The following is a 15,571-nucleotide window of genomic DNA, read 5'->3' as shown; positions in this document are numbered from 1 at the left end:
GTAATCAGGAAATTAGAGATTCCAGACACTATTGAAATGTAATGCAGAAATGATTTATTAATCCTTTATGGATAAAGATATATCACAGAGGTGTATTAGTTTTGAAAGAAAAATAACAGTCCCACAAATAGCTGTAATAGCATGTGGTGAACCCTGAAGTTAGGTTTGTTCTCATTTTGCTTCGTGGTTTGGTAACCTTCATTTTTTAGCATTCTCTCCATTTTCTACCCACCAGGAGAGCACTGTGAGATTGATTTTGATGACTGTACCTCTCTTCCCTGTGCCAATGGAGCCATCTGCATAGACGGGGTCAACACATTCACCTGCAAGTGCTTGGAAGGTTTCACTGGTACTCTGTGTGAGATTGATATCAACGAGTGTGTGTCACTTCCCTGCTTCAATGGTGGGACCTGTGTGGATCAGATCAATGGATACTGGTGTGAGTGTGCTGATGGTTTCAGTGGAATCAACTGTGAAATCAACAAGGATGACTGTGTACCTGGGGCTTGTGACAAAGGCCAGTGTGTGGATGGGATCAGCTCCTACCAGTGCATTTGTAATGTTGGTTTCTCTGGCCGCAGGTGTGACATTGATATCAATGAATGCCAGTCTCATCCATGTGCCAATGGTGGTACATGCCGTGATGTGGTGAATGGTTATATCTGTGACTGTCCAGATGGATGGGTTGGTGAGCAATGTGAGATTAATGAAGACGACTGTGTAGGTAACCCTTGCCTGAACTCAGGTCATTGCATCGATGGCGTACAGTCCTTCACATGTCAGTGCCTGCCTGGCTTCTCAGGACAGAACTGTGAGATCAACATCAATGAATGTCTGAGTAACCCTTGTCACAATAAAGGAGTCTGCATTGATGGGATCAATGGTTTCATCTGTGAGTGCAAGGACGGTACAAAAGGTACATTGTGCCAAATTGACACCGGTTACTGTCAGCCCAATCCCTGCAGGCATGGTGGGTCTTGTAACTTGACTGCCAATGGCTTTGATTGTCAGTGTCAGGCTGGGTTTGAAGGAATACTGTGCCAGACTAATATTGATGATTGCGTTAACCATCAGTGTCTGAATGGAGCGAGCTGTGTTGATCAGGTGAGGATATAAAATGATATTGTAAAAGGGTACTTCGTCATGAAGTCTAGCTATTAAGCATGAGTTTTATTTGTGCTTTGTGGAGAAATATTCTGCTTTTTATCTTTGAAATTGGGATCCCTTCTGACTTTTTAAACCTAACATTATGCCCTAAGCTTAGGTGACCTTCAATCTTCCTTTCTTAAGAGCCTGTGCATTCTACTTCAGTTTCTTTTACTGCCCTTCTCCACATTTTGCACCACAAGCTCAAGATTCTCAGTTCTTTCTGTTCCTTCTCTCTGAGTTACCACCTTCAAAGATAGAGCTTTCGTCTGATGCCCATCAGTAATGTGTTTTTCCAAAGACCTGACCTTTCTCTGTGGTGGTTTGTGTCCTTACCTACAGGCCAACCGTTATTCCTGTCGCTGTGCTCCAGGCTACACAGGACAGTTTTGTGGGACGGCTTTAGACATCTGCTCAGCTGAGCCATGCCAGAACAGTGCACAATGTCTGCCCTCTGGAAACAGCACACACCACTGTATATGTGAACCAGGTAACTTGCCCAATATCATCTGTGTCCATGGCTCCTGGAAAGTGAGTTTTAACCTAGCTGCTCAACTGGTTTATTTTGCCTGAAAACAGTCCTACAGTGAAAATCCTCCATTAAACTGCAAAAGGCTTTTTTACAGACCCCAAGGGGTTAAAGTTGTCTCAAAATTTATAGCCTGTGTGAAAGATTGCATCGCACTCAGAGGGTCTTTTCAGTCGACTGTTAGAATGAGGGATGTAAAGAAGATTTGTATAATTTGGGGGGGGGTTACTTCAGAGTGTCTCCAAATTTCCACCATTGATGAACGAAAACAATCGTGTAATGTTTAAATGATTGGCAAACCTGTAGATGACTATTGACCAAGTTGTGTTGGAAGGCTGCTCACAGGTGACTGAGGCTTCAACTGTAAGAAGTAACATGCAGATGAAAGGTAGCTGCCAAGTCTGTGATAAATGAGAGGGTTTTCAAAGACCACGTTTGCCCACAGGAAAATGTGTTAAATTGTGGCAGCTAGCATCTTTTATTCAGTTGCGGTGGATGTGTGCTCAGAACTTTTTCTGACTAAAAATAACCAAAACACAAAGTTTTGTCATATCCCACACATAGAATTATGGGAATAAATGTTATTAAACTGAAAATTGATATTGAAATTAAACTGGTCACTGGTGATACCTTGACCACTTACATGGCTCCCTTCAGTATGTAAGCAGTGATGTCAGGCACAAGAGCAGGCAACGTGGTGTCGCTTCTGACACAAATCCCAACGAAAGAGGACCAGTCACGTTAGTAGTGCTTCCACTATGGATATAAAATTCTACAAGTGTACCAACACCCATCTTATACTTATGAACAGGCGTGGAAGCTGTAGTCTGATTGAAACAGTAGATCGCTTTGTGCTCTTACAAAGTTAGTAATAGTATTATTTCCCCTTTATGGTAGCATGTATTACATAAATATTAACAGTTACAAATCAGAAAATCAAATTTAAGATGTGGTGGCAAAACCCTAAATAAGCAACAGCTTGTGTAAGCATGCTGTGTACACCAAAACACATAGAAAAGTCCGAGACCCCATTTAAGAGCAAAAACCTGGCAAACCAAAAACCCAGGTAATGGTGAATATACAAGGAGGAAGCTCGCAAGTTAGTTTTGTGATGAGAAATGGTTAAACTGGATTAGAGAAAATGTACAGATTGGAAAGCATAAATTTACAGGAGATATAACTCCAGTTTGTGCTTAAAGGTAGAGTAGGAATTCTATATTTTGGATCCAGAAACTCAAGTGTACTTTCGAAAGGCAGTCGTGCTAAGTTGGGGTACATTGAAAAACAAGTTGTTACTCCGTCTATGCTTTAGCACTCAAAATGAAATTTCCTCGCCAGTTTTGATGTGCAAATGAACATTGCTTTTTGTTTTCTCGACAACATAATTTGATACACTGAATAGCAGGTTGTGGAATGATTAAGAATATGGCAAAAAATGTAAAGCTATGCATATCAGGAAAACACGTCCCATGCAGTTGGAATTTCAATTTTTATTCCCTTTTGGTTTGCACCACTTGCAAACGGTAGTGTGGAAGCTCTTGGGATGATCGGGCACTCTGGTTGGGAGTTGTTAGTAGTGTCACTTTCAATGTCTCCTTCAGGTTTCACTGGGTTGCGATGCGAGGCAGCTATTGATAACTGCACACCCAACCCTTGCCTGCACGGTGGTACATGCGTCAATGGGCTCAACATGTACTCCTGTGACTGTCCACCAGGCTACAGGTTGGTACAATTCATGATTTGTATTCATTGGAGTTCTCTCTAACATGCAGTTAATGGTAACACTATGACAGTGTGAAGCAAGACGATAGTATTGGTTTGCTGTGTGTTTCTGATTACAGTGGCCCTGAATGTGAGCAGGATATCAATGAATGTGACAGCCACCTTTGTCAAAATGGAGCTCAGTGCATTGATGGTGTCAACCAATACCAGTGCAGATGCAGACCAGGATTTATTGGCACATATTGCAGCCATCGTAAGATTTTTGCATTCCTTTTTTGGGGGATTCCAGAGTTTATCATGAGACCACATATGCATTTATTTACCATGGGCACTTTGGCCGTCCTCGGACATCACGAGACCACATACGCATTTATATACCATGGGCACTTTGGCCGTCCTCAGACAAATGTGAACGCGATGCAGTATCATTGATTTGAGTGCGACTCAGCCCGTTGTTGGCACAAAACAGAAAAGAGACTGAATTCATTGCTTTTCATTGGCGCTTGTGGTAGGGCATTGTTACACATTGGCTCTTAATACCCGTCTCACCAGATGCACTGTCCAACTTTGACATGGAGTTCAGTGGCAGTCGACACATGCAATTTGTCACTTTGAGTCACGCTGTTAACGAACCACTGGCAGCGTTCACCATAATGATGTGGATTCGCACGGCTACAGCTGAGGGAGTCATCCTAGCGTATACAACCCAGAGCTCGGGACAGACACTGGACAATGCAGAGTTTGCTATCAGCAATCCTGGGGCATTGCAAGTCTACATTCAAGGGTGAGTTCCTCTCATTTTGACAACTCTTCCCTTGACTTACCTGGAGTAAGTCTCTGGAATCAAAACGTGGAAACAATCGATCCGGACCACCCAGTGGACCCCTTTCAACGTGGAACTTTCAGCACTGGAATGTTGGCCATTTGCATTGACCGATTCACTGGACCATTGGGGAAATACTGTCATCAGAACTGTGTGTGAAAGAACCATGCTGCATGGCCGTTAGCAAGGCCATCGATTACTAGCAACCTTCCCCCGTGAGAGCAGTCCATTGTTAAATGATGGAGCTGTTGTACATGTAGTTAAGTGAGACAAAACGGAATAATGAGTAATGTTGAAATAGAATGCTGTGAATGGCTGTGATTGACATGGAGATAATATACATTGTTTAGTCAGTCGGGAACCAGATGAGATTGTGACATCAGCGTATCAACATCATAATCCCTGCTGCTCTGTCCTCGTGGCACAGGTACCAGTTTTCCTCCTCCATCTCTGTGAATGACGACCATTGGCATCACCTGGCCATCTCATGGAACGAGCACGGTGGCGTTGTCAGGGTCTACCGAGATGGGTATCTGTACACGATGGGTTTCATGATCAGACCGGGCACTGTTATTGACAGTGGAGGGGAGTTCATGCTGGGTGAGCTACGTAATGCCGGTGAGTACACCACACTGAGTTTCCTCCAAAGTTGTTTTGGGAATGTAAGCACAGAAAGTTAGCACAGGCTCATATAATGCTTGCATAGCATATAAAATGTACTAATTTTTTGGAGCATATTCTGAAGCTGTAATTACTACTGTTGTTGAAAACGACTTCCCATTTGTATGGATGTGTGGACTTGCTTGAGTGTGAAGCACTCACCTCTCACTGTAGTCCTGCGATTGATTCCTGATGTGATGATGAGTCGAGTGGTTGGTTGGCTTTCTCCTTTGTAACAGTGGTTTTTCTATGGTGTCTCCATATTTCATTATTAAGCAAAGCACTTGTTGGCTCAGTGCAGTTGTGTGGGAGCACAAGTGCATACACATGAGAGGTGATGCATGGATTTGATTGTGTCACCATATTGCAATGAGATTGTTATGTGCTAGCTAGTTATGTGAGATCAAGTTGTTTTTAAAAAATTGTAAAGTTTCCTAAAGAAGTTAATAAAAAGCAATTTCATTGTGAGACAATACCAGCAAGCATCGTGCCCCAAAGTGTTTCTCTTGTAGGCTTCTTTATATCTGGTCATTACACCTTTGACAGAGCAGTGTCCTTTTATATTGTTATTGTCTGTAGCTGATACCCAGTTGGAATGTTTCACCGGTTCCCTGAGTAACGTGCACCTGTGGGATGCAGTGCAGACTGCCTCTGTCATTCAACAGTACGCGCAGACCTGCGACCAGGTTGCCCCTGGCAATGTTATCGCCGCTGCTGACTTCATGGACAAGGCTTCACTTGGACGAATCCAATTTTTTATGCCTACAAAGTGTGACGGTGAGGCTTTGATCTGTCCCATAGTCCAGCCCCTTTGAAGCCATTCTTTCCCCCCCTGGATAAGTGACAGATCAATTCTTAACATTGATGTAGTATCATACTTGGTGAATAAATAAACTGCTGGACTGCTTTGAAATTGACTTAAAGCTTTGTGGCCAAGAAAGAGAAGTTTGAGTAACAAATGCACAGTGGACTCACGGCTGTGCAGAAGATGCTGATGAGTGGCCAACCCCTGACAGTAAAATATGACCTGTTATGGGGAAATTGAGTCACAAGTGACCGAGCCACATTTGAGTAACAGGCCTTTTAAAGAGCCCATACCTTTGAAATCAGTGAAACTCTCAACACTTTCACCCTCAATGTCCATATTCATGAGGATACCAAAATGAATGATACATACAAACCAACTACAAACTGAAACAACATTTCTGAGAAAAAATTGCTTTATGATTTATTCAGTTCGCAGAACAGGTCACAAATAGCGACACAACATTGCACCCTCCTCAAAATCTCAACTTTGTTTTGGCCTTCACAAAACGTGCACAAACATATAGCTCCACAGTCAGTTTGAATCTGTGCTATTGAGACTGAATGAACATCCTCAGAGCCTTGGCCCCATACTTTTACCACTGGATATATCTGTGACAGAAAATGGAGATGCATGGAGCACATGGCATGTATGGGGGGTCTAGTTATATGACTAAATCTGTGAAAATGCAGCTTTTGAATATAGAGACAGCCAAGTTTTGGAAAACCGCCACATAGGCTGGTGCTGGTTTGGCCCTGAAAGTGACACAAAGTGCCCGACCAGTTATTCAGTGCAGGATGATGCCGAGAGAAAGTTAATTGTGAAGTAAAAAAATGCACGACAAATACTTTGTGGTGCATAGTCTCAATTCAAGACTGCCGTGCTGGTTGGTCCAGATAGTACTCCATCACACACTGTGTGGTCAAAACCAGTCGTGAGAGTATATTTCTTTGAAAATCAGCTCACATCAGTGGCAGCCCAATAGTAGTCTGTTATCAATCAGTGATGCCTTAGGCCAGTACTTGATGTCACAGTGTATTGTGGATTGCTCCTTGATTTACTTCCTATCTCCACCATGAAAAGCTTTCAGATCTCATCGGGATTGCTCCTGTTGGCAGTGACCTGAAGATTGTGCACTGAACATTGTCAACCTGATTTTTTTTTTCTGTCTGCCCAGTGGTGGACGACTGTGCCAGCAACCCTTGTGCTTCAGGCAGTACCTGCATTGATGATGTCAATCAGTTTATCTGCCAATGTCCCCTGGGCTTCACTGGCCAACGCTGTCAGACAAACATTGATGACTGTGGAACAGACTCCAGCCCTTGTGACAATGGAGGAACCTGCGTGGATGGGATAGGCAATTTCACCTGCCAGTGCTCACTGGGGTTCTCAGGACAAGCCTGTGAGCTGAGAAGAGGTACAGTCATGACAACTGAAAAATATTACAATTTATTGAAGAATGGAACAATATCGTGACAACGCAGAACAAAACGGGCATCTTTAAGGTTGACTACATTGCAAAAGTGGAGAAATAAAACGTCACCCACACCAGTATGTAATGTAAATGGTGGCTAATGTTCAAGTTGCATTTACTGATGAATATGTTTGAATTAGTATGGCAAAGCTATGTGGACAATGCTAAAACTATCCAATAGTCCATTTATTGCAATTACAAAGAATTGCAAAGAATTCATTTTCCCCATTCCTTGAACTAAGAGGGACAATTTTAAGCATTTTTTTTTCTACAACTAGTTGATGGAGGCTGGAGTGAGTGGACTGAATGGAGTGACTGCAGCCGGTCCTGTGAAGGCGGTACCCAGACCCGTCGCCGGTCCTGCACCAACCCCCGCCCAGCCTATGGCGGTAGCACCTGTGATGGTCCAACCTCTGAAACCCAACAGTGCAACACCGGACCATGCCCTAGTGAGTGCCATCACCATCCATCTTATCTCATATGGGTGGTCCTTGTGTCATCGTTGCTATCCAGTGGCAGGGGCACCTGTGCAGGTCCAGTGATTGGAGCATCGGCCGAATCCTGCCCAAGTTAGGGTGTATTACATTTGGCGCAGTTGGTCAGTCACTTGATCGTTGTGTGATTGATCAATCTTACTGCACAATTTGTCAATAAGCTCCCATCAGCCAATTGCCTATAGTCTCTTATTCACAGTTGTGAAAGATTGTTTCAAAAAAGGGAAGTATAGTTGAAAATTTCAAGCAGAATTGACCAGCTGCGCAGAGCAATTGGATGAGCAAAAATTATATGAAACTTTAAACTATCTGCCTGAAACTTGCATACAAGTACCACACCAGCTTGTGATGTCGTTAGGCCATTTCACTGATTTCACTCCATCTTGGAAGTTTAAAAAGCAGTAGCTCACACGTGGAAAGGTTTTTGGGCTTAATTCAGTTTTTCAGTGCAGAAATTTTCCTTGAGGATGGTCAGAGCCTTGGCCATCTGTTTGTGAACACTGTTTGTGTCGTGCAACTCAGTTGGTTCACAGATAACATTCATCCATTTTTAATACATAAAAATGGCACGCTAAATCTTACCAAGGGGGAACTTTCGATACTACAGAAGAACTAACTACTCGTCGCAGGGAACAAACTGAATGAATAAGGACTCAGCCACATACTTCTAGGTATTAAAAATAGCCAAAAGAATTTATTTGCAGAAACAATCAGATGAAAAACCAACCACTTCTATTAAACCTAAAAAAAAAGATGAAAATTCAATAAAACTTCACCAAATCCAGAGATTTAGAAATGGAGAACCTAAAAACCCAACACAATAAACTAGCAATTAAAATCGAGATAAACAAAGAACCAGTTAACCAACACAGTGTGTAAAATGGACCTCATGAGTATATGATTTCAATCACTAACTTCTAGCAGACAGGACTCAAGCAGAAAACCACACTCCAGTTAGGAGGAACAGTACATATAAGATGACTGGTCCTTGCTGATTTGCCACATTCAGTGTGGCCAGACGATGTGGCTGCATTATATGGGGGAGACTAGGGCAAAACTAATTGACAGGGGAACACACTACTAGGAAAAGGAAGGGGGACTCTAAACTAAGGCAAAATATTTTAAAGGGGGGGCTACTGCTATGCAAAAAGTGTCTTAACCCCTTTGTGACGGAGGACGGCAAATGCCGCACCATTGTGTGAGGATTAGTGCGTACCACACATACATTCTCATCGTGCAGCTGCTGGTTCAATGGGGCCTGCTGATGGACAAAGCTTTGCATACTGGGCATACCGCAGCCCAACAGTCACGGTCAAAAGAATCCCGGCGTGAAGGGGTTAAATCACTAACTAATTTGTGGCTCTGCCACACTTCCATCTGCACCTACATGTACCACGTAAGGCAGGATTGAGCTGAGGCCGTGTCCGAAACGGGCTTCCAGAGCTACGGCTAGGTCTATCGTCTACTGGTCTCCACGTATTTCCAATGGAGTGAAGACCTAGACGTAGCTCTAGATAAGAGATTCGGATGCAGCCTGAGTGTTAAATGAGATATAGTCAGGTTCCTTGCCCCTCCATTGTATTCTGGACTTCATAATGACAGGCAGAAAAAACAAGTCCACAGATGAGAACTTTAGGAAAGTTGCCCTGCAATGAGCGGTTTTCACCACTCTGTCTCTCACTTTCTTTCAGGCTGTAGGCAATTGACACGCCCCTCCAAAGGAAACCTAGTCTGCCAACTTCGAGGAGAGGAGCAGAATTGTACCACCTCCTGCTGGCCAGGCTACGCATTCAGCCGGGCCGTTTTACCCTTCTACCGATGTGGCCCATCTACCAACTACAGGTGGTCCCACGAGACACAGGACAATCCAAGAGCGGCCCTTCCGCGGTGTACAAGTGAGTGCGATTTCATCACCTGTGCTGTTTGCTTTATCACTTGTCAACCAATTCCAACAGTTATTGTCCAGTGCAGCAGATAATGCCAGCAGACTGTCTCATCTCACCAAAACCAATTCAACAATCAACCCACCCTGAGTTTAAGGTTTTCCTGATCCAGCCAAGAAGAGACAGCTTGTTAGGAAGATTTTCAACTGGGCTTGTGCATATGCCTGGCTTACATGCAGAGACCGTGCATTCAAACAGAAATTGGTTGCACATGCTCAGTACGTCCAGTGCCAAGTGGGCGTGAACCTGTGCACAGTCATGATGAGTTTGCACCAAAGGACCATCATTGCTATGTGAAAAGATCCCACCTATCATTTCCGCTCACGGCAGATAAGCACCTGCAGAGCAGCGTCTAGACCATGGGACTCGGCATTCATCCTTGGTCTTTGGACCAGTTAGATCATTCATTTGGCAATGCACCAGAAATGTATTCAAAAGATTTAAAGTTCAAATACTGGTTCAGCTAGATTTTCCTTTGTGCAGCATCAAATGTAGGTGATGATTGTAGGTTACATCACAAGCATAGCAAGATCTGACATCTACATGTATGTGTGAATCACTTGATTACATAAACAGAATTTAGGCCTGTAGCCAACCTCTAAAATAAGAATCCATTTGTAACAGGTTTAAACCAATTCTAGTTGTTACCACTGTTTTGACAGAGTTACAGAGCATGCTCAGTTGTCTCTTCACATTGTTACCACTGTTTTGACAGAGTTACAGAGCATGCTCAGTTGTCTCTTCACATTGTTACCACTGTTTTGACAGAGTTACAGAGCATGCTCAGTTGACTCTTCACATTGTTACCACTGTTTTGACAGAGTTACAGAGCATGCTCAGTTGTCTCTTCACATTGTTACCACTGTTTTGACAGAGTTACAGAGCATGCTCAGTTGTCTCTTCACATTGTTACCACTGTTTTGACAGAGTTACAGAGCATGCTCAGTTGTCTCTTCACATTCCTGTCTTCTGCAGAGTTCAGGCCCCCTAATAAGGTTGCCATGCAGATGAACCTGGCTTACTCCACTGAGCTGACCTGTAATGGGGTTGACCCTGTTAGAGATAGCCTGGTTTATCAGTCAGTCAGTGACAGAATCACCTTGAACCTACAGTCTCTCAGCTGTGTGCAGGACAGCTCCTGTACTGTGAGACGTGCCCAGGTAAGTCGACCGTTTATAGCTTAACAAGGAACTACACAACCGATGAGGCAAGTGCTCGCTGTTACGTTTTTTCACTGCAATTGCGCTTAGCCTTGATGTCTTCATTGTGCACGTGTAGAGTAGATCACCACAGTAACAAACACAATGCGGTATCAGAGCGGTCGTTTGATGCAGTGATTTGTTGGCCACTGATGCGCCAGCTCTTACCCATTCAGACATATGGCAGCCCACCTCACAAATATGCCCTCCTAGGCTTTTTTTGGCTTTTGGGGGCTGCACTGCCAACTGGCAAATAATAATTAATAAATGTTCACACACAAATCTTTCCCTTTTGTGAAATTAATGTTTTATCCTCACCTCACAGGTTGTTTCCATTAGAAGTCTGAGCTGATGTATTAGAGAGCTGTTTGTTACACTCAGCCATAGCCAGTTGATCTGGACACAGCCTGAGCTAATGTATTAGAGAGCTGTGTGTTACACTCAGCCACAGCCAGTTGATCTGGACACAGCCTGAGCTGATGTATTAGAGAGCTGTGTGTTACACTCAGCCATAGCCAGTTGATCTGGACACAGCTCCAGCAGATGCTTTACAGAACTTGATCATAAACCATTGGTTGTGATGTGTACATCATGTTGATCCCTTACACCTTAGGTCAGTGGCTGCAGTACCCAGAATTCAGCAGACCACACCCGCAGACGTCGCCGTCGATCCGTTGAGCCGATCCAAATTACCATGAGGCTGGAACGGGATGTCCATGTCCCTGACCAACAGAACCTGACCAGTGCACAAGGTATCATACACGATCGCATTTACATGTATATATAAACGATAAACTAGCGAGCAGGTCGGTCATTGGCCATTCAGAGTGGTTCAATTCATTCAAATATTCATTCAGAAAGTAATGACAGCTGCAAACAGCAAAGTTCAAAACAGATTAGCAGCTGAGTGTCTATTCTCCTTGCTCATCCGATGGACACGGAAGAAGGCTGAAAGTTGTTGCTCAGAGTGACTACTGCAACTTCAAATGGCCTTAGCTATTGTTTCCTATAATTACCTTCCATTCAGTCACTTCCAAAAGTTAGCAATATACTCCATGACAAGACAACATTGGTATATGTAGCAATCATTTACTTGGTCAAACCAGATATTTCTTGGCTAAGGCGGTAAGCCATGTTTTGAGCATGCTATACCAATGGGATCAGCCTTCAAGCTCTCACCTTTCGTACAGTGGAGAAAACTTTCACTTGGAATGAGGGCAGTGGCGTAGTGACTGAGATAAGATTAGCGAACTTCAAAACATGCTGTAAATTTTTCATCTGAAGGTGAAGAGAAATATAAAGGGAGGTCGTGGATGATATATAGGTCTGGACGATGACCAGTAAACTATCTGACTATAGTTTAGTATGTGACTATAGTTTAACTATAGTAACTATAGTAACTATAGTAACTATAGTTTAACTATGTGACTATAGTTTAACTATATATGTGACTATAGTTTGACTATCTGACTATAGTTTAGTATGTGACTATCTGTCCTCTTTCTCTGTACAACCCATCCAGTGTCCACCCAAAGCAGCATGGTGGAGGCCATCAATGAACTGCAAGACTCAGCGCTTCGTCTGATCAATCATTCTGCGTCAGGCCTGTTTGCTGTGAACATGGATGCTCAGGTTTATGACATAGACACTGAGAGGACCCAGACCTATGGCACACAAGTCTGTCCCCATGGCTCGGTGCGGATTAGTTTACGGGATGCACGATGTGGTAAGTGCTGCCTTGTTTTAACATCTCGTTTTGTATGAACATTTACTCAGAAGAGCTACGGTGTGTAAAGTGCGTGGGACTGACGCTGTCAGTGGAATTCAGTGTTATAGATGGATCCATCACAAGTCCAGTCCCAAGTCCCTTCACAAAATTGCTCATTCATGTAAGTAAAGGGACTCACAGTTGACAAAGGAATACTTTTGTCATATTTCATTTGAATAGCCTGTGACATGTGCTGGCTTTATACTAACGAGTGTCAGCGTGGAAGGTTCATGAGCTTGTTGAATGTAGTGCTAATCAGCCTGAAGAGGTCTGCTGATTACTTGATTCAAGGAATATCTTTTGCTGTGATAACGTGCCCTTTGAGCAGCTGTGGTGCTGGGCAATTTAAAAAACATGAGTGAAGCTGCGCAGTGGGAAGTATCCACCTTTGCATGATCTTTAAGCGTTGTAGGATCCTGTAAGAACCTTGTATGACAGTCATTGAATAATGCTATTCATCTCTGATTTTCTCTGTTCAGTCCCCTGTGAGCCAGGCTCTTACGACAACCAGGAGGCTTGTTATGCCTGCCCGCATGGCATGTACCAGTCACAAGAGGGCAGCACCTACTGCCAAGCCTGTCCACATGGACGTACTACCGTTGGTCCTGGTGCTACAGGGGAAGAAGACTGTGAAGTCATCACTCTGTAGTCGCTACTTATCAAGTTTACAAGATCATCTAAACTCTCAAACTTTTATAGGATGCTTCCAAATAGGAAAAGTTATATTTACTCTGCATTTGTTACATTTACAAAATTAAATTTCAACGTAAATACCCAGATATATGCTACCCGAGTAATTGATAATTAAATGTGTAAGATATGACAAAACATGAAATAACTGGACATTGATGCTCTTCAACCTAATGAGACTTATAACCAAGGATGCAATAGTGGAAAATAATGATACAGACATTGCTGTGGCCATACCAGAACTAGAAAGAGTGCTAGAGAAAGTATAGTAAACTAAATGCCAAAAACTACAACAATAGTTTCAGTCGATGAGGGAAAGTGTGATTATCAGTGGGCAATCTACAGACTAGAGTAAAATGGTTTGCAAAGACAGTCCTGGATGTGCTGTCTTAAAGTGAATGATTCTAATTTGAAATATCCATATGTTACCACAAAAGTGATATTAATGCCTAAGTTCTCTACTGAAAGCGTAGTAGCATCTGCATTCAGTCTGCATTAAATGCTTTCAAAAAGGACGTTGAATGTACCACTCTTTGTTGAGTTGAGCTGTGAAAACCCACATTACTTTCACATTGCGTATGCAGGAATTCTCAACAGCGAGGAAATCAAAGTTGGCAGAATTTGAGAACACATTGCAAATCAGATGCCCTAATTAGAATTCCTTAAAATAGTACAGGGTTTTGTCATTGGGAATCCAACACTGAAATTATGAAACTTTACCAACTTAAGTTTGTGCCACATTTGTTGTTAAATTGTAACCGTTTATGCCATGTTTTATCTCTCTCATTTTAATCATTAACTACCTAAAAGCCAACAAAAGTTTATTTGAATTATGACATTATTTCGAAAAGTATTTCTCTGTGAAGCTTTTCAAGGGCAGCTTTTTAACCTATTATGGTCATGTGCAGGAAAATATTGCTATGTTGAACTTGTTTAACAATATTAGCAGCTCATGCATAATAATCAGATGCTTGTAATTTGTAAAATCCGCAGCTGACTTGCCAGAACTTGCTTTTCCATTAATGAACCTTTTCATTTGTTCATTAACTGATCATTCCTAATTAACTTGTTTTGTATACACTCAGAAGGAATTTATTTGTTCGAGTAATGTATGGATATATGCATTAAGTTAAAGTTTTTCAATGAGTAGATTACCATTTACATATTCATGCTGTTTGTAATAAAAAAAATATACATTAAATTCTTTATTGACATTTGTCATTATATGCCCGTGTTTTGCTATTTGCATGGATTGTACCTGTGATGGTGAGTTTAAATTTTATCGTGCAGTTACAACAGAATTGAGACAAGTGACAGTGTGGGGGTACATGGGGAAGTGAGGGGTTAGGGTCATACCTCCACCCCACCCCCTCTCAAAAAAAGAAAAAAAAGAAAAAAAAAGAGAAGGAGCAGTGATATTTTGGCAAGAGAGTCAATTTTATTTGGGCCTGTCTTAATTTCCTTCAAAATGTGGCCCCACCCCCTAGAAAGGTTGCAAAAGGTTACATAAAAAGGTTTTGGCCCAATAAAGAAATGTTAATCAGCTTCTTCCATCGACTTTGGATGTGCCCTTAAGGGTGCTATGTTGTCAAAACAATAGAAAACACGAAAAAAAAAAGAATAGGGGACGTTTTGGTATACTCTCACATCCACCCCCAGGCCGACCCCCTGCCTGACCCATCCCCAACCCCAAATTTTCAAACATTTCTGTATAGACGGGAAAAACAAGACAATACAAAGATAAATATGGACTGTTTAAAAATTGACGCTCAGTAGAGGGCGCCATGCTTCAAAAATTATGATTCAAACCAAGTTGCAGAGGGCGCCATAGAATTTTTGTCTTTTAAAATTGTGGCTTCATAAAGGATGCACTGAATTCAAGCTGTATTGAAAATAGTGTAAAATCTACAAGGTTTGGAGCCCCATGGCAGGCAACTGAAGTTCGTGAGGCCTCTCAAACAAAAAAACAATGTGTTGTTTGGTCCATTCGATTTTCAATGTTTAGCAGGTTAAATTTTAAATTATCCGCCCAAAACAAACTGTTTCCAAGTTTTCTCAGCACCCATTATTCAAATGACGTCCCTCAGCTTCTTGGGCTCTTCTGAAAAATTTTCAATCACACTTTTTTTCTGCTTTGCCCCCAGGTAAAGGCTCCTTAATCTATAGAGATGATCCTGGGCCTTACTGACACAATTCCACAATTTTTTTGGACCAAACAGACCCCTCTTTTTGAAAGAATCGTATATGCGCCTCGTCCTGGCGGAGAATTTTCTTAGAATTGAGTAACCGTGCACCCTTCACGAGTTGTCATCAATAAA

General features: G+C 42.4%; 1 protein-coding gene across 1 annotated transcript in view; it reads left to right on the top strand.

The window, feature by feature from the left end:
* Positions 1-14,454, top strand: part of LOC110975943 (uncharacterized) — a 61,555-nt gene extending 47,101 nt beyond the window's left edge. The window contains exons 37-50 of the mRNA XM_087133795.1: positions 236-1,104; positions 1,489-1,636; positions 3,277-3,397; positions 3,517-3,650; positions 3,950-4,181; positions 4,648-4,838; positions 5,460-5,657; positions 6,863-7,102; positions 7,438-7,608; positions 9,345-9,548; positions 10,572-10,756; positions 11,409-11,547; positions 12,318-12,521; positions 13,043-14,454. Coding sequence (XP_086989921.1) covers positions 236-1,104; positions 1,489-1,636; positions 3,277-3,397; positions 3,517-3,650; positions 3,950-4,181; positions 4,648-4,838; positions 5,460-5,657; positions 6,863-7,102; positions 7,438-7,608; positions 9,345-9,548; positions 10,572-10,756; positions 11,409-11,547; positions 12,318-12,521; positions 13,043-13,212 — 3,206 coding nt within the window. The 3' untranslated portion in view covers positions 13,213-14,454. The remainder of the gene's footprint in view (positions 1-235; positions 1,105-1,488; positions 1,637-3,276; positions 3,398-3,516; positions 3,651-3,949; positions 4,182-4,647; positions 4,839-5,459; positions 5,658-6,862; positions 7,103-7,437; positions 7,609-9,344; positions 9,549-10,571; positions 10,757-11,408; positions 11,548-12,317; positions 12,522-13,042) is intronic.
* The last annotated feature ends 1,117 nt before the right edge of the window (positions 14,455-15,571 follow it).

Source organism: Acanthaster planci, linkage group LG02 (genome assembly GCF_054643075.1).
Source record: "Acanthaster planci isolate LZ-2023a linkage group LG02, COTS_SCS, whole genome shotgun sequence".
In the NCBI taxonomy this organism is placed as follows: domain Eukaryota; kingdom Metazoa; phylum Echinodermata; class Asteroidea; order Valvatida; family Acanthasteridae; genus Acanthaster; species Acanthaster planci.
The sequence above is the reverse complement of the archived record's forward strand: the minus strand, read 5'-3'. Positions and strand labels throughout refer to the sequence as shown.